The sequence below is a fragment of the Gadus chalcogrammus genome, chromosome 11 (assembly GCF_026213295.1).
Source record: "Gadus chalcogrammus isolate NIFS_2021 chromosome 11, NIFS_Gcha_1.0, whole genome shotgun sequence".
NCBI classification, from domain to species: Eukaryota; Metazoa; Chordata; class Actinopteri; order Gadiformes; family Gadidae; genus Gadus; species Gadus chalcogrammus.
The window spans coordinates 16,285,399-16,311,955 of record NC_079422.1 but is presented as its reverse complement, the minus strand read 5'-3'; the positions used below and the strand labels follow the sequence as shown (position 1 = coordinate 16,311,955).

The window sequence follows — 26,557 nt, the reverse complement described above, 5'->3', positions numbered from 1 at the left end:
TGATTCCATGTAGGAGCTGCGGCCACCAGAAGAGGCTCCCCCTGGATCACAGCACAGCCACGCTTCGAAAAGGAGGCTTTTGCCCTTTTTCTTGAGTGGACACTAGGCGATCCTTTCTTGCTACAAACCGCAATATTACTACTCGCCCATGGCTGTGGTTCTGAAAAAAAAGATAATTCCCTTCCGAGTAAATATCAGAAAAGTGGAAGGTCTAAGCAAAGTCTCCGAGCAGTCACCAGGTTTTCAGTGTGACGGATGACCAAAAATAAAATCGGTGCCCCCTGTTCAGACATCAGAGACCCATCAGCTCCCAGTGAAGTAAAAAAGAAAGAAGATTTGAAGGTTGAATGGTTTCTGTGCTTTGAGGTTCAGCGTTTGGCCATGTTGTTTAGGGGCGGTTTGGGCCGAGAGATGCACGGACACGCATTGCTCAGCTCCTCTAATTCACTCCAGTTCAACTCCCGCTAATGTAGTCCCATCAAGCGGCTCCGACGGAGGCATTTGTCACAGCCTTCCCCCCGGCCTGGACTGTTAGGGCTCCATCCATCACTGACGGGAGGCAGTGTTTCAAAAGGCTGGAATTGAGAACCAGGGCTGGAATGAGCAGAGAGGGAACGATGTGTGTGTGTGTGTGTCGGGGGGGGGACGGGGGGACGGTTGGTGATGGTGGTGGGGTGGTGGTTGAGAGAGAAATCACGGTGATGGATCTCCACGACGCTGCTGTTGAGACTGCATGCGGATGTTAGGCAGAGAGAACGCCTATATATCTACAGACGGAGATCTGAGCGACTGCCTGTCCGTCCTGCCTTGGCTTGTCACCCCCCTGGTACCCTGGGACCTCTGGGGTTCAGCCTCACCCCCTGCTACCCTGGGACCTCTGGGGTTCAGCCTCAACCCCTGCTACCCTGGGACCTTTGGAGAACGCTGGTGTTCGGCCAGAGAAGACAGAGACGAGGGCCAATAGCAGGAGATGGGGACGGGGTCTTCATTGTAGAGGTCAACAGAGACAGAACAAGGGTGGGCGGGCATGGGGGGGGGGCTGTGGGAGGAGGCGGACGTGTTAGAAGGCCGACCCCGAGAGAAAAGGGAGTCGGGAGGAGGGGAGGGAGCAAGTGATAAAAGTAGAAAGAGAAGGAGGAGCAGCAGAGCGGTTGGAGCTCATGAGAGGCCCCACATTAGGGGGTTGAAAGGGGAGCGTGGCCGGGCTGTGTACCTGACGGAGGGGGGAGTGGACTAGAGGGTGTGTGTGTGTGACTGGCCTGTTATGCTTCGTCCTGGCGGGCAATGGGGTAGGTCTGTGTCCGAGCAAACTCACGCAGGGAGGGAAGCAATGTGTTGCAGCTTGACTACCTGCCCTCCACATGTTAGCCTAACTGCTGGTGTTTGAGATCCCCTGGTGAACGCACACGCGGAGAGGGAACACACACGCGCGGAGGGAACACACTGTTTCGCTTTGGTGTTTCTCTTTTCCTCCCCCAACAGTAAATAATTGTTTCAATAAGTGCTGCTACATTCACACTATCCCCTTACACAAAACCTTCTTAATATATGACATTGTAAGTATTTTACAGGATTAAATAATTGCACCTATGGTGTCGCCGGACATCAATAAACATTTTTTGAAAGTTATGCCTTCTTAGAAGGTTAAATCAAACAATATCAGACACCCTATACATCAGTATCCTGGCCTGTAACGTAAACAACATATTCCTACAAGATAAAGGATGTTTCAGTCGCCGGCCAGTGAATTCTTTCTTTTTTTCTTTTCCACACTTAATTTCAGTTAGTTCCACGTTGACCTTTGACCCTAGCTCTTTCTTGCACCCGCCCCCTCTCCCCTCCATCTATTCTCTCTTTATAAACGTGTCAGCGCTGGCTGTCCATTGGAGGAGTGAGAGCTTCCTGAACACAGATGTGATGTTACTGATCCCTGCACCTCCCCGTACAGAGGTGTGGGACTGCCAGGGAGCACATCACTCTCATTATTGATTCCTACCAATCACGTGCAGGCAGGCAAATAAAACAAAAGCTGTTGACTGCATAGTGGGGGGCTGTCAATCAGTGAGGGGGACGAGCGAAGACAAGGGGAGTAACCATGACATTGTACACACAAATTGTTATTAGGGCAACAAAAGAAAAAGTGATGCGTGTGTATATGTGGTTGTGTTTGTGTGTATACATGGTTGTGATGTACGTGTGTGTGTGTGAATAGTTGGTAGTAAAGATGTGTGTGTGCGTGTGTGTGTGTGTTTGTGTGATGCACATGTGTGTACGATGCATGTGTGTGTGCCTGTGTGTTGCACTTGTATGTGTGTGTGTTTGTGTGATGCACATGTGCATGCATGCGTGTTTGTGTGTGTGTGTGTGTGTGTGCGTGCGGCCCACCGAGAGCAGCGTGAGGAGGTCGTGGATGGCCAGCTCGGCCTTCAGACGCTCCTTGAAGGTGCGGATGGTCTGGTGCTTCAGGTAGTAGTAGGACGAAATGCGACCGTACGTCAGCGGCTCAATGGTGCATCCGTCCTGCGGCGGAAACGCACAACAACAAACAGTCCATCAAGGAAGTGCTCTCGTCTCTCTCTCTAACAAACCTCTATGAATAAAGATGGAGGAAAACCCAAACGCACGTGCACACAAACATGCAGCGTCTGGCTGTGTGACACCAAATAAATGCGATGGCAATAACAACATAGTACTTGCGCTTGGTTCTATGAACATCTTTACTGTACTTTACTGTACTTTACTACCGACAGCAAAATATATATTGTTTCACTTTCTTATGACAAATGTGCTTCTTGTATGTCGCTTTGGATAAAAGAGTCAGCTAAATGCCCTAAATCTAAATGTAAATGACGGATGTATGTATGCATGCATGGGCGGCGGTGCAGGTCCAGCAGACCTCCTGTATCTCCAGGCAGTAGGAGCACTCCAGGTCCCGAAGGGCGCCCTCCACCAGGTTGGACAGGTACTTGTTGATGGTGTCATGGCTGACGTCGTCCAGGCTGTAGTAGCTGAGGACACACGACCACACACACACACACACACACACACACACACACACACACACACACACACACACACACACACACACACACACACACACACACACACACACACACACACACACACACACACACACACACACACAGAGAGGCTCAGCGGACAAACAGCCACAGCTCTGCAGCGAGGCTGAGAAACTATTTTGAATTGTAGCGTTATCCCGTTCCACCACGATGCAATTTCCGGTCTCTTGACTTCCTATGGGCTGTGTCCGGCAGTTAACAGTCCGCGGAACGATTGGAATAATACACAGACAGGAAGAACAACAAGGAGAATAAATATGGAGTTTTTCTGACGAAGAACGTGACACAGCAATATCCGAAAGATGTGGCTGGAACGTATATCTCTCCAAAGTCCCGGCCTCTCTCGTCTCTCGCCGCTAAACCCACGTGACCGAAACGAATACCGCTCCCTCTGAAGTCCCGCCCTCTCACGCGCCGATAACGTCCGTTTGGAACCTTGTCCGGGCGTTGCGTCGAGAGATGAGTACGTCTGGGAACGAGGTTAGCGTTGAATGCATTGCCAAAACACACAACAAGTCTTTAACATCAGTTATCTCATCAGCAGTTAGGGAATAAGTTGGTGCAAACTTGCATCTCAGGCTGCTGCAACGCACTGCGATTAAATCCCCTGAGTAATAGAAAAGCAAAACAACCTTCAGACATGGCGGCGGTCGGGAGGTAAAGGGTAATCATTCACGGTGGTTAAGCCGTAGGCATTCAAGCCTGTTTGCACTTTATTTACAGTGTATCGACTCTGTGGTGCTGGCCCCCACAGGGGCTGCAGTTGAAACTCATTAGTGTGTTGTTTCGACAACCAATACTGTTCCTCCAAGCCCCCGGCGCCTTCTTGACGTGGTCCAGTAAAAAAAGAAATACAGCACCTCCTCTAGCTTCTCATGTATGAGTGATTTGACCGGACAACATATAGAGGGGATACGATTATAGCAACAGGCCAGGTCAAGAAGGATAAGCCAGCGGTGGTGGGTGGTGGTGAGGGGGTTGTGGATGTGGTGGTGGTAGAGCTCCACAGATGCACTACCCCGCACTGAGAACAAATGCCAAAGCTGCAGGGGCCCTTGCCGGCAAATTACTCCCAGCCTCGTCCATTACTGGCTTCAATACCAAAACCAGTGGCCAAAATGGGTTGCATGCATAGCATCCAAAGGGGTAACGGTTACCACATGGGCAGCGGCAGACGTGCGCGCTGCCAGGACTGTTTGTTAGCTCGTAGCGACACGCAATGTTAGAGGTAGATGAGGGATGAAAACAGGTAGCAGCCACACGCTGGCTAAGAAATAAACTGCTCTGTTCCCTGGGATCGAATGTGCTTCTTTAGTAAGATGTGGGTATTGCCAGGTACCTCACAATTCAATTCAATTTGATTCTTTAGGTCTTGATTCGATTCGCTTCGATCCAATTGCTTCAATATCGATTCAATAATACGTGCAGATGAAAAAAATACCTAAACATTATTTAGAATTAACCATTTCAAAATGAATTAACCATTTCATTGTGCTTTAACTAGCAAATAGGGAATACCCCATGTATAGTATTGTTCCTGAGCTAAACTTGCAGCATAAAAGTAATAATCATAACATGGACAAATCTAAAAGTGCATGTACATTTAGGCATACTCGCTTCTAGATTACTATGACTGAGAATGCTTCGTTTTTTAGTTGCTTTTTTTTTTTCTAAATTTAATCGAGAACAAATAAATTGCAGTGCTTCGATTAATCGATATCTTTACCCATCCCTAGTAAGATGAAGCATTAGATCTATATTTCTATATATCAAGTTGCTCTACTGTATATCCACTGCCTGGTTGTTCAAATTAGCAAATGCATTGTGAGTAAACATCATATTGAATGTGCTACAAACATGACACGCCGGCATATTGCCACGAATACCATTGCTTTTGTCAAAATACTGTTTCTGGGAATTAGTTCTTACCATGCCGGGAATGGCATTATCGGAGGTATAGTGTGCTGTCTCATGCTTTGTTTAGCAATAAGTAATACTTCCCATTAGTGTCGGCGGCTGACTACCTTTTGATCAGCAATGTTATCTTTGTTGTCTCTTTTCATCCGCCTTCATACTGCGTGTAAACCGGTGCTTGCTTTTCACAGCGCCGTGGCACTGACTAATGGCCCACTCGGCATATAACGGTACAGTTAAACATAAAACGCCACCTCCACGACGATCATTCAGATAATTTATTCTGTGGTTTTGAAGAGGAGAGGGGCTGTGAGGAATCGCCGACCCACCCGTCGTCCCATCTAGGGAGAATGGAGGGATTGGGGGGGGGGAGAAGGGGCCATGGGGCCATGGGGCCATGGCGACCGCCATATTTGATGTGCATTTGATGTAAAGTATTTCCTTCATCATCATCACTCAGCGCCGGTGACAGTGCTCCGGCTTTCAGCGGCTGGACGTGTTTATCACCAAACACATTTCACGGCTCTTTACGAGCCCCAAACCCCCTCCACACCCAGCCACCATGTCTTCTTCCCTCCTCTGGGGGCCCGGCCTGTCTGATTATCAGTCACAGTCATTAGCATCATCACCATTAGGCTCCTGGTGGAGCTGGGGCCCGTCCCGACGACATTTACGAGCCCCACGGGGCCATCAGTGTATGTGCGTGTGCATGTGTGTGTTTGTAGGTCTGTGTGTCTCTTTGGCCTTCTCTCTCCTCAGCATACACAGACAGTGAATTAGGATCGTCTATCAGTACGTCAGAAGGTATTCAGGGGGCGTGTAAGTAGCAGAGAATCACCACAGGTACAAAACAAAGGAGGAGGGCTCCCTGCTGCTGGGGAGGTTCTCAGACAACACAAGCCGATCACAGAGCACACAGATATTCCAGCACACCGCCACCACAGAGGCCTATAGGGACAGAGTGCTGAAGACATGCCGGGTTTATTAGCTCAAAGCAACACCCGCTGAGGCAAGGTTGAACGCAGCAAGGGTAAAAATAGCGCCGGCCGCGTATCTCTGAATAAAAGATGTCACCTAATTAGGAGCTGAATGATGAATGCTTTAAAGGGTTGCTGGCTGAAAGCTAGTGCCGCAGGGCTTAAGAGGAGCCGGAAGGCCCAGAGAGGAGCAGGTAGGCCCCAATCAGGGTCTGGACAGGTCAGGCCACAGAGGACCCCCTTGTCCCTAGTCAGCGCCTGGACGGTAAATGCGGGCTGACAGCCGTGTAAATGCCAGAATGCTGGAATGTTCTGGGAAGGTCTGTGTCTACGCGTTGCAGATGTTGCAGCAAGGCGCGCTGCGCACTTCTAACAGTCCTCTGGCTGCACCCAGAAGGCGAGGAACCGCTCCGACGTTGACCGGGAAACTCCGGATGGGTCGGTGTCTCACCTGGGGTTCATGACCAGCCGCCTGAAGAAGTAGGTCCACGTGATGTAGTCCATGGCGTCCTGCTTGGAGGTGATGGTGCCTGCGGCGATCTCGGCGTTCAGGTGGTCGGACAGAACGCTGAGGAGGCTGGGGAGAGAAGAAGAATGGCCGTGATGCAAAAACAAACCAAACCCAGATTCTAGCAAATATATTAGACTGGATACAACAAGTAGGTCGACGAGTACTTTCGTTCCTTTAGGAATGTATTAACACCCCGTTTTAGTTGACCTGTATTGCAAGTTTTACTTCAAAGAAGTATTAAGAGACTTTTGCACAATGCAGCTCTATATAAACAGCAAGCATTGTCCAAGTTCTGGAGCCAAAGAGACGGGTCTCACCTGGACTCGACAGGGAAGGGCTCATAGAGGAACTTCTTGTAGAAGTCCTTCTTGATATCGTGCACTAGGATGACTGCCTTGCCCTGGTCGTCAAACTGAGGCCTGCCGGCACGGCCCATCATCTGCAGCACATCTGGAGGGAGACGGACGACGGAGGGATTACCCGACACTAAGCGCATTCAGCAGGCCCAAAGTACCGCAGCTAAACTTTTACAGCATGTGAAATCGAAAATAAAAGTGCAGCCGGGAGAACACCGCCGCGAAGTGAGTTACGACTGGGAAGGAACGTTGACCGCCATCGAAATCAGCTGTTGGAGACGGAGAGAAGGGAGGGGGGGGGTACCTGTGATGGGGTAGTCGACGTAGCGCCTGGTTTTGCCGTCAAAGTACTCAGTCCCCTTGACTATCACCAGGTGGGCGGGGAAGTTCACTCCCCAGGCCAGTGTGCTGGTCGCGATCAACAACTGAAGGGAGCACAAGACTGGATCTTAAAACTGCTTTAATAATAGTAATAATCATCATTGTAAAGCCAAAATAAAGATGAAGATTATTTTTAATGTTTTTATTATTCGACTGCATTTCAATCTCCGTTGTCAGTCAGTCAGTCAGTCAGTCGATCTGCATTTTCAGTCTTTTAGTCAGTCAGTGCAGAGGCCAGACCTGGATCTTGCAGTTGACGAACAGCTCCTCCACGGTGCGCCGGTCCCTCTCGTGCAGCCCGGCGTGGTGCATGCCGATGCCGAACGCCAGCGTCAGCTTCAGGTTGGAGTCCCTCACTGTGGCGATGATGGTCTCGATCTGTACCGCAAACACACGACGGACAGCGTTTTCAGTAAAACACGCACACTTCTTCCTCATAGCGATGGGTTTCTGATGAACGCTGTCATAGCACACCAACCTAATATTTATATCTTTAGTTAGAGTTATTAATATGCAGATTGATGATTGATCTAGATCTTTAATTATAGTGTCTCACATCATAGATTAAGCCTAACGGAATGGGTTGACAAGACACTGAATAATAAAGAAGGGATCTGACATTTTTCAAGGTTAGAACATCTCAAATAAAGACAACTATTCAAAAACGGAATGGCATATTCATACATTATTAATGTTGAAATTTTTAGATTATTGACACAGTTTCAAAACAATCCGCGTGCGGAGAATGGGCTCGAGAACCCTAAATAGAACTATTCATTCTCTAATGTTTGTGCCTTTCTCACTGGAGGGCTGAAGAGCTGTCGGTTGGTCGGGACTACAGGACCCAAGTGTCCCCTTTGAGACGGTGCAAACTATGTACACGTTGTAAAAATGGTGAAAGTAGCAGCAGCAAACCAGCATCCCTGGCACTAAAGCTGGACTGGAGGGAGCATGACTGCAACGGGACATAGAAAACCATTTGCCCCCCCTAGCCACAACCATGACCCCTCCGCCTTCACCACCTCCGCGCGGAGGAAATAGAGAGCGAGACGGAGGGGAAAGGGAGATGTTACAAGCAGAGGGGAGCGTCGCGGTGGTGGAAGGACCCCTGCCAGGGGTGCAGTCAGCGAGCGTCAGCCACCTGTCAGTCAAACAGCGGGGCGCTGGACCGCTACATGGCCCCGCTGCAGAGCCCCGCAGCAGGGAGGGCCGTATATCACCGCTGGAGCGCACACACACACACACACACACACACACACACACACACACAGACAGACCTGGGGGCCCATTGTGTCAGAGCAAGTGCATGAACAAAAACACACACACACACACACACACACACACACACACACACACACATACATACACGCACACACATAACACGCACAGAAATTATATTATGTATGAAACCGGGAAACTGTGTCATACTTGCATGGATGCAAATGGACAATGACACACGCACGCACACACGCACACCCACACACACACACACACACACACACACACAAGTGAGTGCTCATTTGTGCACACGTTACCATGACTCATTAACATGTGAATTCCGTCCGGCACTAGATAGACAAACACTGACATACGCTCAACACATCTCTGCTAACGTGCGGATGGCAACGCTGTGCCTCCCTGTGACTTGCCCACCGTAAGCCTTGATAAACGGGGCTTTAAAAGGTCACAGATGGGCCAGGCATCATAAAGAGATGGATGTTAACGTGTTCTTTATGAGGCTGGTCAGCTTTCATAGCACTGGACATAGAGCCCTGACATCAAGCCCACACCCGTAAAAAGTCCACCACTGAATACACACACACACACATTCACTCAACACACACAGGGGCAAATACACATACGCATAGAAACACACACACACACACACACACACTACGGGGGACACCAGACAATTCTGTGCGTGGAAGAACAATTAATCTTGGCACTAACAATTGCCTACGTGTGGGTGTGTGCTTGTGTGTGTGTGTGTGGCCGTGTTTGAATGAGATTGTGTGTGTGTCTGTGTGTGTGTGAGTATGTGTGTGTGAGTATGTGAGTGTGAGCGTGCATGCAAACGTGCGTCTCTGAGTGTGTGAGGCCCGTTAGGCACTCATGCTGTGGTAATTACAGCCTCTGCCTTATCAGCACTGGGTAATTGAGTGTTGTAATAATATTAGCATACTTTTTTAAATCTGTCTCCAAAGGACACGTTTGCTCACATCTTGAAATGATCCGATGACACAGACGGTATGACGGAAGACGATTCAGGAATTTCCGGCAGAAGTCGGGTTTAAATTCCCTCCGTAATTACACTTAAACCACACTCTGTGAGCCTGTGTGTGTGTGTGTGTGTGTGTGTGTGTGTGTGTGTGTGTGTGTGTGTGTGTGTGTGTGTGTGTGTGTGTGTGTGTGTGTGTGTGTGTGTGTGTGTGTGCGCGTGTGAGTGAGTGAGTGAGAGTGCATATATAGAGAGTCAGAGTGAGAGAGTGTTAGCAAACTAGCCCAAAGAGGGATCAAAATGCAAATGGCGAATAGAAGGGTTCCATAATACTAAAACTGAATAAGGGTATGGGAGATCACACGCAGGCTCTGTGGATTTTGTAGAAATAAATGCGGCACACACACAGTATAACACCAAAAAAGAATAGAAGATAATAAGGAAGTAGTAACTACTGTGCAAGACAGTTTTAGACAACGCACGTGATGTTTGGAACAAGTTGCATTGCTTTATAAAACATTACCAACTTTGCAGCTCTTTAATAAAAGACGAATGATAACAATATCCAAGGGTACGTGATGAATGTGGAATCTGAGCGGATAGTGTCACGGCTCAGAGGTGAAGCAATTACAGCTTGATTGGCCATCTTCTCCCTCCCCTCCCTCTCCCCAGTCCTGTCCCTTCTTTCCCTTTCTCCCTCTCATCCAGTGAGGCTGCTAACTAACCACCGACGTGTTTAGGATTGTGCACGTTTATGAGACTCTATGACCACACTGCTGTCTTTTGTCCGTGTCCTTGTGTCATTCAGATATAATGAACGGTGACGATGACAACGTATCTCTGTAGATAACCCTTTTAAGTGACATCCCAGATGTATTGATTTTCCACAGCTTTGAGTATAGTTAGTGTGATGACAGCCCAACAATCACAAAGGCCCTCTCCCTTTTTGGATGCGTAGGCGCTTGTGTTGTTAGCAAAGTTTTTTTTGGTCAATGTTTTCAAATTAATTGTGGAAAAATGTGTCATTACAGGGAGACATTGTTGTGTTTGAAACTGCCACCATGCCAACATTTCTTATGCGAGACGTGGCAAAACAAAGTATTTTCCCTACGTGGCACATACACATTTATTTCCTGTGGTTTGGTGTTGATCAACTTATCGCGATTCATTTAATTCACAACAACGTCATTGTGAATTCCAATATTTCATAGTGCATCATCTTTAGTGATCAGCAAGGTTCTTTCATAACCTATACATCCTATTATAACGATCACCTACATTCTGTCACCCATCATTTGCTATTTCAGGTACTGCAGCCTTGTCAAGAGGATGTGATATATTAACGTTGATTAAATGTCTTCAGTCCTTTAAGTACGGCAGAGTATCAGGCAACCAAAAAATCCCAGGCTGCATTCCGATTTTACGGATACTTAACCATACTATTAACGATCCGGGAAAAGGGGCCATTTCCATTCTAAGAATTCAATGCTACGATAGTATTGTTCTATTTGCATGGAATATAGATACTGAATTCAGTGTCTTGGAGGTACTGCCAGGTGGTTGTGATTGTGTCGGTGGCTGTGTGCGTCTGTGTGTGTCGGTGGATGTGTGTGTTTTGGGCACACCTCTTTCTCGTCCTGATGGAGCCACTGCTTTGGGTCGTCCTCAGTGGCCAGGTAGGCGATCAGGTCGAGGGCGGTGAGACGCGTCTGTCGCCGTGACGACACGAAGATCAACACGGGTTTGGCCGGAGAATGACTGCGAATGGCTAGAATGGGACATGCACACACACAGGAACGCACACACACACACATGGCACATACACATTTATTTCCTGTGGTTTGGTGTTGATCAACTTATCGCGATTCATTTAATTCACAACGTCATTGTGAATTCCAATATTTCATAGTGCATCATCTTTAGTGATCAGCAAGGTTCTTTCATAACCTATACATCCTATTATAACGATCACCTACATTCTGTCACCCATCATTTGCTATTTCAGGTACTGCAGCCTTGTCAAGAGGATGTGATACTGTGTGTGTGTGTGTGTGTGATGAAGGAGGGGGGGGGGGGGGGGTTCACCTTGGAAGGAGGGCTTGTTCATGCTGGCCATGCGGGGGCAGTAGTGCTGCCCGGGGAAGCCGTGGATGTGGACCTCCAGGGGGACGGGGCGCACAGATGGGCGGAAATTAAACAAGCCCACCTGTTAGAGTCAGCGTGGGGGGGGGAGGAGGAGAAGAAAGAGAGACCTCGTGTGAGCAGCTGGCAACAGAGGGGGCCCATCTGGCACTAATGGGAGCTTTCTGTCATTGTCCCAGTGTGTGTGTGTGTGTGTGTGTGTGTGTGTGTGTGTGTGTGCGCGTATGTGTGTGTGGATGTGCCTTTCTGTGTGTGTATGTGAGAGTGTAAGAGTTTGCATGTGTGCATGCATGTACGTGAGTGTGTGTGAATGAATCTGTGCAAGTGTGCGTCTGCCCGCCTGTGTGTGTGTGTCTTTGTGTGCGTGTGTGTCTGTGTGTGTGTGTGTGTGTGTGTGTCTGTCTGTGTGTATGTCTGTGTGTCTGTTTATGTGTTTATGTGTGTCTGTGTGTCTGTGTGTCTGTGTGTCTGTGTGTGTGTGTGTGTGTGTGTGTGTGTGTGTGTGTGTGTGTGTGTGTGTGTGTGAGTGTGAGTGAGTGGTCTGCAGCAGCAGAGCGGTGGCCTCGCTCTGTCCTGCGTGGCGGCGGGGACCCGAGCGTGTGCACACATATTTAACAGGTCCAGGATAATGGGTCGGCCAACACAACACAAACACAGTGGCCCCGGACCAAGCATCGCTGGGCCAGCCAGGCTCTGGGATTTATGGGCCGACAGACTGCTGCTCTGCCTGCCAGGCGCTACAGAGAAGGGGGGGGGGGGGGGGGGGGGGTTGTAGCCTTTATGCAACAGTTACCCCCTCCCTTTACACCACACTGCCCGGCACGAGCACACATAAACACACACGTACACACACACACACACTTCCCCCCCCCCCCCCCCCCCAAACGCCAGGGCTGCCTGTTGGCAGAGGAAGTAGACCCGCTCTCCAGACGTGAGCCGGTCTAGAAGGCCAGGCGTGATGACACTGAAGTCCAACGACTCCCGACGAGCAAGGGTGAAACCGAATACGTTGGGCGCAACATCAGACCGGGATTGGATGGATCTCCGTATCTAACATTGGGCTTGTAAAGACTCTCTGACTTTGTTATCACCGCCACGACGTTCCTCTCACTCCTTATCCGGTCTCGTCGCTCCAGTGTTTTTTTTTTCATGATTACGCCGCGGCATAAACGGCCGCGTCCCGCCACACGAGACCCAGGGAGATTACCCAGATAAAGTGAGGCATCCGACGCAGGCCGGCGCCATCTGTTTACCCTAATAACTGTCAACATATACGGTTGATCAGATGTACGTGCAAGCTTAAAACTACACAGTGAACAAATAATGAAATTCAGTAAATAACATGGCTTGAATTCACTTGGCTTCACAACAGCAATGCGGAACTTGTTACCCGACAGACAAGCGTGGCTGGCTAGATTAACTTCTCCATGTGGAAAGCTTTAAAAAGGGGAGAGGAGTACATTACTCTAGATGCACCCTATAGATCACTGGGACGGGGGATGTAGTGTGCTCCACGGCTGGGTGCTCGCTCGGCTCCTTCTTATCTTTACAGCTACGACAGTGTGCTTCGGGGCGTCCTCTGACCTGCTTGATGCCCAACCAGTCGGCCAGGTCCCGGGCGTTGGCCAAGGCGGTGGACAGGCCGACCACGCGCACGGTCTTGGAGGTGTGGGACGAGATGAAGTTGGTCCTGGACACGATGACCTCCAGGACCGGACCCCTGTCCTCGCCTGCGGGAGATAAAGAGACGTGTTGATTTGCATGGTGTTGTGTGATGTTGTGTTGAGCAGACATCGGCATAGAGTTCAAACTGGATGCAGGCATCAATGCAAGCTGCACTAGAGCAGGGTTGAAACCCGGGAGCGTTAAAGGGGGTGATACACTAACGTTACTCGAGGTTCGAGCTAGTCATCCCTCTCACCCAGGAGGTGGATCTCGTCGATTATGAGGATGGCCACCTTCTGCACGTAGCTGCGGTTCTGCCAGCTGCGGCTCACCCCGTCCCATTTCTCAGGGGTGGTGACGATGAGGTCGGCCGCCGAGATGGCACGCATGTCAGGCGTCACGTCACCCGTCAGCTCCACCACCCTGGGGGGGAGAGAGAGAGAGAGAGAGAGAGAGAGAGAGAGAGAGAGAGAGAGAGAGAGAGAGAGAGAGAGAGAGAGAGAGAGAGAGAGAGAGAGAGAGAGAGAGAGAGGTAGAGAGAGAGAGGTAGAGAGAGAGAGAGAGAGAGGTTGAGATGACGATGAAGAAAGAATGTGGCAAAAAAAAGAAGATAATATCATTGAGTAATGTCTAGAGGTGTCAATCTCTGGACGGTTGGCCGATATGCACTTGTTCAATCAAATTTCATTGGTCGAACAATTGCTTGTCGAACAAAGGCTTTGTAGTATCTGTTTTAATAATCATATGTTTTGATAGACTATATATGACCAAAAATGACAGGAGGTCCAAACACCCTTTGAGGACTAACTTAAGGAAGTCTGCTATTCATAACTAACTGAACATTCACCCTGCTCAAAACTATTTATACCAAATAAGTCGCATTTGCTTAAAAAACGACGGCAAAAAACGTTGTAAAATCGTAAGGCATAGATTATATATTTTTTAATGTCTGCGATTGGGACCTCTTCTATTAAACACAGAACAATACATCTAATCAAATTTTCAGACTCCAACCAAGGGTGGACCTGAAACCCACTGACCTTCTCCAAACAGCACTTCCATGATATTTAGACTGACAGGTAGAGGAAAATGCACTTTTGCCGATTAAGTTAATCGAGGGACAACATGCAGCTTTTTTCATTATAAGTTTCCCCCCCACCATCTACCAATCGTACAGTTGGGGGAATTTCAACATAGATTTAATTTGGGTGACTTTAGATTTAATAGTAATGTCATACTAATGTCCTACATTTCTCTGCTGAGATGAATTATGAAGTATATCTTATCTTATCTTATCTTAATAATAACTATCACAAGCCTGCTGTTGATAAATGCACGGCGGTCCTGGCCACACTCACTTCTTCCCGAGCTTTTCCTCTATCCTGACCTTCCAGTCCTCGATCCTCTCTCGGACCAGGGCCTTGAGGGGAGCGATATACACCACCTAAACACCAGCAGACAAACACGTGCAGTAACACATGTTAAACACACACAATAAAACAGACTCTAAAGTTAATACTTGGCAAACTGAGGCAGCCAGACAGACAGAGAGTGCCCTGGCAGGTCAATCAAAGGCGGGGTTACATATTACAACGATTGCTTAGCCGGTGGATCTTTCCACTCTGGCAGGACAAAAGACGGGAGAGAGAGACACGAGCGGCCAGCCACAGGGACGGACCTTGGCGCCGGGGTACTTGTTGAAGACGCGGAACATGGCCAACTCGGCCGCGATGGTCTTGCCGGAGCCTGTTGGCGCCCCCAGCAGGACGTTGGTGTCGGTGTGGTAGAGCGTGTGGAAGATCTGCGTCTGGATGGGGTTGAAGTGGGTGAACTTGTACAGGCTCTCGTACTGCGGGCAGCCCAGCGCCGTCACGGGCAGCGGCTGCAGGTCCAGCAGCTCTGGGGAGGGAGATCGAAACCAGAATCAGGAAGAGCTTTATTGCCACAAAATACACAAACAGACAAACACAAACGGGTGATCAGATGGGGAACATCAGGCGTCTGTGACTCGCTACTCTCCATCCGATCTCTCTGCCAGGGATGTTGCTGCCAATAATTACACAACACAGCAACATGTTTTCTGTATGCTGTATGCTAGACTAGTGGACGCCTTGATTTACGTTCATTTCGATCCCGAAAAATATAACATATTTAATCATGGGAACATGTAGCGATGATGTGCTGGTGTGTATGCCTGCGTCTGTGTGTGTGTGTGTGTGTGTGTGTGTGTGTGTGTGTGTGTGTGTGTGTGTGTGTGTGTGTGTGTGTGTGTGTGTGTGTGTGTGTGTGTGTGTGCATGTATATTTCTGTGTCTGTCTATTGGTGTGCACATCACAAAAAGTGCATGTGGCTTTGGACAGTAATATTAAGTGTCAGTGCAACTGTCATCCAAAGAATATTCAGGCCCAAAGGCTGAGTCAACTATGTGTCAGAAAATCAGTAGAGATATCCACCAGCCTGTGTTTAGCCCTCAACTGTGCAACAAATAAAGTATGAAACTCTAGCCAGATTTAAATATGCAAAGAAGCATATTCCGGTCAGAATTACTTGATTTAAAACAATAGAACTTTAACCAGTTTAATAGCCAACAAGCCTTCTTACATGTTTGAGTGGCTGTGCTCGCACATGTTGCGCATCTATATTTCACCTAGCGATGACCTCCATAATAAACCCCTAACGCGGCTTCCACTGATTTTGATAGACGAGCGTTCTGCACGGCTACCGCGGGCCCGGGTGGGGACGTAATGGGCCTGTCCACACCGGGGGTCCCCCCTCTGGACGTGTCCGGAGCAGGGGGAGACGGATCGCGGAAACACCTGCTGCTGAACATGTGACTCCAGTGACCTCTGGTGATCACATTTGGCTTCGCCGCGCAAAAATGTCAAATAAATACATAAGATATTAAAGTGTGTTCAACACGTTTTTTTGTAGCGCTGCGTCTCATCAAAGAGCAAAAATGAACTCGGCGCCTCCATTTTGGCCAACCGTATGCCTCCAGATGTTGTTGGAATTTCAGACTTGACTGTGATTAAAAAAGAGCAAGAGCCCGGAACGTTGATTGTTGAAAGAGTGAACATGAGCAATGGGTTTCCTTGAGTAGAGAGGGGGATGAAGAGAACGCGGCCACACATGCCACTTCTGAGTCTGGTCTCCGTGATCAGATCTCACTGAGTCTTGAAAATCAAGTTGTGTTCTTCCAGCTGTCCTGGTTGGAAGTGGATCAGCGATGCACACTTGATATATGAACACACCCCGTTTTAAAATGGAAGAGTACTCTTGTTGAAATATATCCTAAAGATGAATCTGTCTCAGGGTAACTGTGGGGTTGCATGGCTCACAGAGCTCACATGGTGTTCTACCAGTGTGAGGTTTGTGTGTGTTTGTATATGCGTGTGTAGTATCACGGTGTGGGCTGTGTGTGTGAGTGTGTGTGTGTGTCTGTCTGTCTCAGTCTCTGTGTGTGTGTCTGTGTGTGTGTGTAGTACCAGTGTGTGGCGGGTGTTTCTCAGGCAGGATGAGGTGCTGGAAGTTGATGACGCAGACGGCCTCAGCCCCCAGCCAGCGGTCAGACACCACCCTAATGTAGTACTGAGACGGCATGGGCTCAAAGATGGGGATGGTGAACACGATGTTCTGGGGGTCTCCAGACACCACCTGCATGGAGAGGACACACACACGCATACATAATGACATCATGTGAGAGAGATTAAACCGGCACTATGTATGTGATCACAATAGCGCCGCCTAGTGGCTGCAGCTGTAGCTACACTCAGAGGGGGGGGGGGGCAAACAATAGACCACAATGAAGAACGATTTATAGGGAACAATCTCCTGGATGGATTGACTGGTGGATGGAGGTGTTTTACTCATGAGGAACGTTCTAGTTCTAGATATTTAGCAAATAGCTGCAGTAGAAAAGGGACATGGCGCAGGTTTGAACACAACGTCGGTGAACACAACATCGGTGAACACATATCCTGTGTGGTTGCCTAGGAGTGAGGTGGGAAAGGGGAGGGGGCAGACCTGTTTCTTCTGGAGGAGGAAGTACTCTGAGTGGTAAATGTGGTCGTTGATTGGGTCTTCCACCCACAGCCACCAGGGCTCCCCCACTGAGCCATGCACCTGGTGAGGGGGAGGGAGATGGAGAGGGGGAGGGAGATGGAGAGGGGGGGGGGGCGGAGAGAAAGAGAGAGAGAGAGAGAGAGAGAGAGAGAGAGAGAGAGAGAGAGAGAGAGAGAGAGAGAGAGAGAGAGAGAGAGAGAGAGAGAGAGCACAACTGTTATCTTACTTGGAAAGCAGAAGAGAAAGATACTATTACTGTTGCGAAAATACTAAATTGAGCAAAGAAACAGAGCATATGTCCTCAAGCATAAGAAAACATTCGGGAACAATGGAGAGCTGGGCGTATCGCCATGAAATACATTCTTTCAGTGTGAGCACAAATACATTTGTTCTCCTGCGGATACTTCTGCCGATCCTCTGTGCATGCCAAGGTGTGTGTCTGTGTGTGTTTGTTTGAACGTGTGTGTGTGTGTCAGATGCAGCACTGAGCCAGGCTCCTGTAATGTCTCTTTCCCGCTGCGGTAGAGGGAGTCTCGGATGGCTAGCTAACCGCAGGAGACAGCTTTATGACACACTCACGTTTCCTCAGGAGAAGCCACATACATACATCATCCACTAACCAGATCTGTGGCTTCCTCTTTACGAGGATGTCGTGCAGGTGATGCAGATGACTAGTACTAATAATACACACAACAAAAACAACAAGTTGCTCGTGGAAGGACACCAATAGTGGCGGGCCGCCTCGTCCGCAACACGCTTTCCCCTCTACGGAGGAGGTTGTGATGGTCTTGCCTCCGTCTGCTCTCTCAGAGCAGGCTTAGTGTATCTGTGTGCATGTGTCCCTGCGAGGCTTGGCCGCGGTGTGCCGACATATGCAGCTGGATCAGGGCAAAGCCGTGGGGGAGTGTTCCCTTACGACTCTCCCATGGACCGAGCATGCATTGCTAATCGGACATAAACATTCATCTTCGCATTCGGGCCCCCCCATCCCCCCCCCGCTACAAAGAGCTTCCTATTCCGGGGATTCCATGACAAACCCCGAAGCGAACCCCTCCGACTCCCCCCCCCCCCCCACCCGGCATCCATGCCATCCCTGATGTGGGACACATTTCCCTGACACCAGAACCTCCTCCTTCCACCCTGGAGGTCTGATGCAACCCCCCCTAGACCCCTTCAGAACAGCTGGGGAGCCCTGCGCGGTATCACCATTAACCATTTGCGGCGCTGGGACTCGCTCCAAGTGATGCTATGGAGACACCCTCTCGTTTTAGAGCAAGGAGGAATAATGTGGAGTTAAGTGTGGGGGGCCTGCGGGGAGCCTTCCTCTATCGCTGTAACACTGCTGAGACACTGAGGCACCGCGGTTAAAAATAGGCCACTACGGGACTGTGTACATGCAGACTAACAGACATCGTCGTGGGGCTGCCTCACCAGCTGCTTAGTGTTTGTTTATGTACAGAGGCAACAGAGGTGGCGTGCAGGGATTTACACTCTCACTCGATACCTCGTATTTTGCCTACAGTGGAAGTCGGAGAAGCCCAGTCCCTGAGACAACCCGGGCTGACACACAAAGCGCTGTATCCTAGAGGTAAACTCAGTTTAAATGGATGGAGGAACAGGGTCTAAGCGCATTAAATAACCATAACGTATCACAGAGTTACATATCCACTTCTCACCTACAGGAAATCTTGTCAGGAAAATGTCTAAAAGTATATTAATATACAGCTCAAAGTCAGTTTATAAACTCAGCCTTGGAAGGACACAGGATGGCAGGGGGGGTTCCCCCCTCTCGCTCTGTGTGTCATTCGTACTTGCTCAAATTCTTAAACGCTAATGTAGCTTTATTCAGTTCAACCGGTGCAGTAATGCCAGGGTTCGGTAATTGGTTACCCACTTGGCAACATAACCAGGATGGCTAATAAAGTCCACCAATTAAATCAGCTTTAAACCATAGATGGAAGTCGACACAAGATTGCAATTACTTTTAGAATATTATAATACTATATGCACAAGTTCCCAACCCGATTATCCCAAGTAAATAACGGATTTATGTTGTCCATCACTTTAAGTGCTGGGTTTCAGTAAGAATAAATATCAAAAGATTGATAAAAAGGTATTGACTCACTTTATGAATCACATTTAGGGGGTCCCGAATTACAGTCTGGCTTCTTGTGTGGTTGCTGTGGTTACCTGGTCATGCCACCTGAAGTCCGGGGTGATGACGAGACGCACTCGCAGGACAGTGCGCGTGATTGGCTGGATGCTGGCCTCCATCAGTAGGGAGGGGATTTGGTGGGCACACTGCTTGACTTTCATCCCGATATTGATGTGTTGCAGCATGTGACCTGAAACCCCCAAAAAAATACAAGTCTGCATTGAACACTTTCTTTCATGTGAAGTCGGGTCAGTAGTTCAATCAATTCTAAAAAGCTACATCGCTTTGATTTGCCCTCATTTAGCAAAGGTAAAGCCTAAATAGTTAGTCACATCACATGCAACTAGAGCCATAGTGTACAGAGGAAACATACATTTAACTTGGATTGTCATGGAGGATCTCCTGCTGGTTGGGGCAAGGGGTTAGGGGCTTGGGGTGAGGGGGGTTAGGGGCTTTGGTTGAGGGGGTCAGGGGTCAGGAGTTAGGGGCTAGGGGCTGAGGGGTTAGGGGCTGAGGGGCGGGAGCTCTCACCGATCTCCTCCTTGCTCAGCTCCTTCAGCTTGTCCACGGTCAGCCTCCGCTTCTCCAGCCGCTCCAGCACCGTGTGCGGCAGGATGTGGAACTGCCGCAGCGGGTGAGCGAAGCCCCACAGCCGCTTGTCGATCACCTTGCACAGGTTGAGCAGGCGGTAGGTCATGGCCGGCCAGCGCTTCCTCAGGGCGATCTCGAACAGTGCCCGGACGATACGGGCCGCGTTCTGAAAAGCGTGGGGGAAGGGATAAAAGGAGATCAGCGAGACAGGACTTCTTTCGCCCCGCCATACACAAACACACAAAGTTTACACGTTGGTTTTCTTAAAGATGAGACGCAAAGAGATTAGGGAAACGGATCGCTTTTCGCCCCGCCACACACAAGAGCCATTTGAGAAGAGTCCATCTGTAGAGGGGTGATTCATCATGTCTGATGAAGAGGGGCCATCCTGTCTGTGTCCAGACGTCCCGCTTCGGCCCGGCTGTACGCTGATTGATTGCCCCCGTCTTTTTGAAGGACGGGTCAGGTGTCCGGGACGGGCCGCTCCCCGATAGGCTGGCCTCGTCTGGTTGGCTTGTGATCGATTTGGTCGGGTGTTAATGGGGACCGACCGACTGATCCGAGGCCTCAGTGTGCCATGTTGACGGACGGGTGGGCTCGGGATGTGCCCCGATTGAAGGCCTGGGGTTAAAGTGGGGTCCAGCTTGGCTTTAAGCGGGGCGCTTGTGTCTCAGGGGCGGTCGAAGACAACACACTGAGAGCGGTGACTCCGTGGCCTGATATTCATTTGACGTTGGACGGAGAAAGTAAACTGATAGGATTAGAAAGCTTCCAGTTGTTTGGATCCGGGAGCCCTTTCAGACCTGCTGTGTGGACGACTCGGCCCGTCTCTAAGCAGTCTCAGGTTTCAACCGCCCCGCAGTCACAGTTTTGGGCCTAGCATCTTCCACGCTGTAAATATTTAGCTGCCCTCTAGGGTCATAAACTGTTCTTATCCTTTCTGAGACCTGGTGCTTTGCAGTCAAGTTGAAGAGTTGCAAGTCAGACCAATCAAATGATTGGGCCCGTCCGTCTACTAATACTCGTCATTTCTGTTACCTTCATTAGTAACGGTTGTATCTTAGTTGAGCTAGGATCTCTTTTGGTAAATTTGTGCATCACATTCAACATTGAAAACACACAAAAGCACACAGGCAACCACCAGCATTGTTTGCCACACAACCACTTTTCAAGGACAGAAGGTGGGGATCGAACCAGAGACCCTTCCACAACCTGCTGGACCTACTGAGCTTCCACAGCGATAGCATCAAGAGCTCTTAGTATGGCGTTGCCATGTAGCATGAGGTGACCTCATCTCCACTACCACTTGAGAACAGTATCACATGCGAGAACTTGCACATCTGAATATTTAGAAGCAAAAAGAGAGAAGATCTGCGCGATACATTCCGACTATTCGTCCACATGGTATCAGTTACCGCTGGAAATCTGGAATCGATGTGTTTGCGGAACCAGGGAACGAGAAGCGGAGAGGAAGAGCAGAATGAGAAAATGAGAGGAGATAGGGGATTAGAACCGAGCTATTGTGTACAATTATGTACCAGGGATCATTTCAGCGTCCACATTTGGACGGGATCATTTGAATGTGCGCGGGGAGGACGAGGCGGGGGTGAGTGGCGCTCGCAGATTGACTGTGTCAGCTCCCGGGGGATGGCTTCTTATGCACTCGCGAAGTGGAATGCAAAGGGCTAATAAGAAGACAAGCATTCTGTTTTTTTCCACGGGGAGATGATTGCAGTGAGACACAGGGATGGGACCTCTAACTGAACATAATGGATGTGGTGGACAGATACTCAACTGTGAATCCAACTGAATATTCCAAATAATAAAAGAAAGAACTGGGCTGAAGCACGGAGAAGGGGCCTCTTCTCCAAGAGTGCTCCACTGGAGCCAGGCGGTATCTCCAAAAGGTCAGGGGTCAAACACATCATAGAATTCATATCCAGGCAGAGATATGCGTATTTGCATGCCTTAAATCGCTGCAAGTGTGTCTTTGGGTCATGGGAATGTCCAGAGGGGCATGTGTTGATATGCGTCCAGTGTGTGACAACAAGGGAGAGAGAGAGAGAGAGAGAGAGAGAGAGAGAGAGAGAGAGAGAGAGAGAGAGAGAGAGAGAGAGAGAGAGAGAGAGAGAGAGAGACACAGAAACAGAGAGAGAGAAAAAGTGAGAAAGTAAAAGGAGCGATACTGACATAGAAATGTAGAGAGCGAGAGATTGATAGGAATAGAGGTAGAGAGAAATAGAGGTAGAGGTAGAGAGAGGGGGAGAGTTAGAGAGAGAGAGAGAGAGTGAGAGAGTGATGGGGTGCATTCCAGTGACCTGTGCCACGTAGGAGAGGTCTGAGATAAGCGAGAAGCTGTCCACTTCTCCGCGGCCAATGTAGGTCTGCAGCAGGATGTTGATCTTGCCATAGCCGTTCTCCACGCCACCCGCCGCCGGGAGCTCACAGTAATTGCTCAGCATCTGCTCCAGCTCCTCCATCTCTTCGTCACGGACCTTTCGGAGAACACACACACACACACACACACACACACACACACACACACACACACACACACACACACACACACACACACACACACACACACACACACACACACACACACACAGTTAGTTTGTTGCTGCCATGTCGATCCTGCAAAAGAGGTGCTCAACCTAAAGTAAAAAAACTGGAAACACACAAATGTGAATGTTTTTATATTATGAATGAACTTATTCTGAAGGACAGAGCTGTTTCAGAAAGGATATCAGGCCAAAGACGATTGGGTGTGCCGTGCTGCAGCTTATGCACACATAACAGGCAAAAAGAGCTTAGAATGATGAAGGGGATCTGTCCCTCTCTCTCTCTCTCTGTCTCACCTTGACTTGCTCAAACTCCTCTGCCTTGGACACGATGCTGAAGATGTCGCCCTCTGTCTTCTGGGAGTTGAACAGCTCATTGAACGTCTTCACAGAGAAAGGAACACAGCGAAGAAGAAGAAGAAGAAGAAGCAGAAACAACACATGGATTTACATTTAGTATTCCACTTGGATCCAGGATGTATCCCAGAAGACACATTTTCACACAAACAACAGCAGCAGCCCAGGATCTGAAACCAAGTGCGACGTAAATGTTGTGACATTACAAAGAACGACACAAAGTAACAGCCATTCGTATTCACTGGAGTGCCATCCTAAGTGTGCCCCTTTGTTGGTGGTTGTCAGGAAAATGTAACTTCAGATCCAGCAGGCCTACTATGGCAGACCCTCTGATCCAGCAGTGCTTGTATATTATAGCGGACCTTCTAGGGGGAGACGAGCCCGGGTCAGATATAAACAACTGCAAGCTTGTTGATCCCTTTTCGTTTCGGAGACATTCTACCAAAGAGAAATCTTGTAGCTTTCAGCTGATTATTATTCATTTGTTTATTTCTAAATTGGCCATTCTACTTATATTATCAGATAAGGGAATTTTTTTATGTTTGTCTATTTGTTCCTCTGTTTTTCTATTATTACTTACAAATCTGGATATTTGATGTACTTGGGAGAAAAGCCTACCTCTATGGTGTTGTATCTGATGTAGAAGTGACTGGCTGTCCGGCCCAGGTCAGTGGAACCAAAGTAGCCGGTGCGCTCCTCAAAGCGGATCATGCGGGCCTTGTCCAGCTTCCGGCCCGCCTCCACCACCAGCTCCCTTCTGTACATCAGCAGGCCTGGGTCCATCTGAGACACGCACACACACACGCACACACACAGGCAGACACACAGGCAGACACACGCAAGCACACACACACACACACACACACACACACACACACACACACACACACACACACACACACACACACACACACACACACACACACACACACACACACACACACACAGCAAGGGTTGGATAGAGAAGGAGGATCAGCTGGAGAGCATTAGCATGGAACTATTCACATACTGGACATGATGACGATGATGATGAAGACGATGATCGACAGGCAAATGTTAGCCGGGATATGCATGAATTGGTTCCCATTTCAAAACAAAGTGGGATAGACAAGACAAACTGGCAGCAGCAGGGACAGAGCCAAATCAGGGTTTTTTGACAGACCGAGAGAAAGAGTGTCTGACAGATGAAGTCTCAAAAGTGGAACAGAAAAGACAGCAGGAAACTAGACTAGGGAGCACAGGTGAAGGGGAAAAGAACAGACAGACAGACGGATAGAGAAAGATGGACGACAGACAGTCAGAGAGAGCGACAGACAGACAGAAGGACAGATAGAGGGATAGAGAGAGACGGCTGACAGAGAGGCAGAGAGAGAGACAGACAGAAAGAGGGACAGACAAGGAGACAGAAAGGAGAGGAACGCCATTTTCAATCTGCTGTGGTGGGCCTGCCCTCTGACCTGGAAGGCCTTGTGGTTGATCCCGTACGCCAGTGGGTTGGCCCTCATGCGCACGTATAGGTAGGAGTAGCTCAGCCATTTCACCGCCTCGTCCACATTGGTCACCGTTCCCAGGCAGACCTGAGAGAAACAGGGATCGACGGAGTCACAGAGAGGACAAGACAAGCGTCTGGCTCCACCTAGTGGATCGTTCAGAGCAGTGCCGGACTACACTGGCAATTTGTTCTACATTAGACAAAAATGAATTCTGGAAAAAGACTAACAAAACCAAATTAATAAAAACTGCTTTATCATCCTTGATCCATTTGCTCAAGTGCCCCGTCCCCGTCCCCCGCACACACACACAATCTCTATGTAAAAGCATGTTATGCTATAAAGGCAATGACTTAGTATGATCAGTGTTTCCCCTATATGCATTCAGCAGCGGCGCACTGCCGCTGCTGGATTGTCAGCGCCACTGCAACAAAATAAATAAAATGATTGCAATTTTTTTTAAAAAAGAGGTAAAAAATAAAAAATAAAAAAATAACATTAAAAGTTTCTGCCAAGTTCAAGGCACATTTGCACAATGATCGGGTCCCAGCAGATACCTTGACTCTGTTGATTGTTATGTCATATTTGGAAGCTCAATCCGTACATTTTCCCCCCAAAAATCTCTTTCTTCCGGGGGGGGGGCATGTCCCCAGACCCCCTAGCGTTGCTAGGTTACCAACTCACAGAACCACTGCTACAAAAAAATCAGCAGTATTATTGTTTGCTACTGTTTGTGAAACTGAAACAAATGACAGCACCCGACCATCTCAAAAGGACGGCCTGTGGTGTTATAGCCCCCTACCGCTGCAATTAGGCAGACGGAGGGAAAGACGGACAGACAGATAGGCAGGGAGCCCGAAAGGGAGACAGGCAGACAGGGCGACAGACAGACAGACCTCTGCATTGAGGTTGTCGGCCAGGTTGTTGAGGAACTGGCTCTCGATGGGGTTCTGCTGGGTGAGGAGGGTGAGGTAGTGGCTCAGCTTGTCGTGGGTGGTGATGATGGTTCCCTCGCCGTGCTTGTCGAACTGGGGCCGGCCGGCACGCCCAAAGATCTGCATCACGTCCAGGATGCCCAGGTCCACCTGCATGCCCCGCTTGGCGTCGTAGATCTGGGTGCCCTGCGTTACCACGGAAACAAGAGGAGGGGATACAGGGTCAAGAGTGCTTGATGATGGTGTTTTTGTCTTTTGCCATGGCTGGGAAACACAAGCGCACGCACACGCACACACACTCACACTCACACACACACACACACACACACACACACACATACACACACACAGATGCCCGCACATATGAAAACACACACGCACACACAGGTGCACAGAGGTCCCCGTAACCATGAACACACGCAAACACACACACACACTCACGTGCCCGCACACATGAACCCACCCAGAACCGCAAACAAACGCACACAAACACACATAGACGCACACACAGACAGGTGAAATGCATGCAAACATGCACACAAACACGCAAACGCACACAAATAGAGTCGGTCATCAAACCGACTAGAGCGGATAGCGTGGAGGCATAGACTCTCCTCCCACCTTGATGATGACGGCGTGCGCCGGCAGGTTGACGCCCCAGGCCAGCGTGGCCGTGCACACCAGCACCTTCAGGTAGCCCCTGGAGAACATGCTCTCCATCAAGCTGCGGTCCGTGCGCAGCATGCCCGCGTGGTGGATCCCAAACCCGGACGGGAACATCTCCCGCATCTCCTTGTTCCTGGATCTCTGGATCTGGCGGCACAGGGACAAGAGGGCGTCATAACAAATAAATAACATATGGGCCATATTTTGAGTTAAGCCCTGTGCGGCTGCAACGGTGATTAGGGGCTGCACAAATACAGAGGACCTGACCTATACCGGTAGAGCAGTGAGTGATCGTCTGGGGAGGAAAACACGAGAGCGCAACCGGGGGTGCCCTTTTCTGGCTCAAGTGGAATGAAGATGCATCTGTCAGAAGAGGGTCTCGTTTAGGTAAAGTTACGCACCGTGCTACTTTGACTTTCTGGAGTACAGCTCCAGGTGTAGCTTTTCTTCTTTTTTTTTTTTTATAAAGGTCTTTTCACCAGGGTATTTGGTTAAC

General features: G+C 49.2%; 1 protein-coding gene across 1 annotated transcript in view; it reads right to left on the bottom strand.

Annotated features, from left to right (window-relative positions):
• The window catches only part of ascc3 (activating signal cointegrator 1 complex subunit 3), a 98,827-nt gene that overhangs the window by 10,231 nt on the left and 62,039 nt on the right, over window positions 1-26,557 (bottom strand). Inside the window, exons 15-36 of the mRNA XM_056601394.1 lie at window positions 26,017-26,208; window positions 25,357-25,581; window positions 24,428-24,547; window positions 23,589-23,753; window positions 22,911-22,997; window positions 22,371-22,547; window positions 19,993-20,218; window positions 19,497-19,651; window positions 17,268-17,366; window positions 16,730-16,898; window positions 14,923-15,143; window positions 14,603-14,688; window positions 13,501-13,667; window positions 13,164-13,309; window positions 11,523-11,643; window positions 11,063-11,205; window positions 7,460-7,597; window positions 7,143-7,263; window positions 6,800-6,932; window positions 6,423-6,548; window positions 2,897-3,008; window positions 2,386-2,520 (exon numbers count right to left, since the gene is read on the bottom strand). Coding sequence (XP_056457369.1) covers window positions 2,386-2,520; window positions 2,897-3,008; window positions 6,423-6,548; window positions 6,800-6,932; window positions 7,143-7,263; window positions 7,460-7,597; window positions 11,063-11,205; window positions 11,523-11,643; window positions 13,164-13,309; window positions 13,501-13,667; window positions 14,603-14,688; window positions 14,923-15,143; window positions 16,730-16,898; window positions 17,268-17,366; window positions 19,497-19,651; window positions 19,993-20,218; window positions 22,371-22,547; window positions 22,911-22,997; window positions 23,589-23,753; window positions 24,428-24,547; window positions 25,357-25,581; window positions 26,017-26,208 — 3,264 coding nt within the window. The remainder of the gene's footprint in view (window positions 1-2,385; window positions 2,521-2,896; window positions 3,009-6,422; window positions 6,549-6,799; window positions 6,933-7,142; window positions 7,264-7,459; window positions 7,598-11,062; window positions 11,206-11,522; window positions 11,644-13,163; window positions 13,310-13,500; window positions 13,668-14,602; window positions 14,689-14,922; window positions 15,144-16,729; window positions 16,899-17,267; window positions 17,367-19,496; window positions 19,652-19,992; window positions 20,219-22,370; window positions 22,548-22,910; window positions 22,998-23,588; window positions 23,754-24,427; window positions 24,548-25,356; window positions 25,582-26,016; window positions 26,209-26,557) is intronic.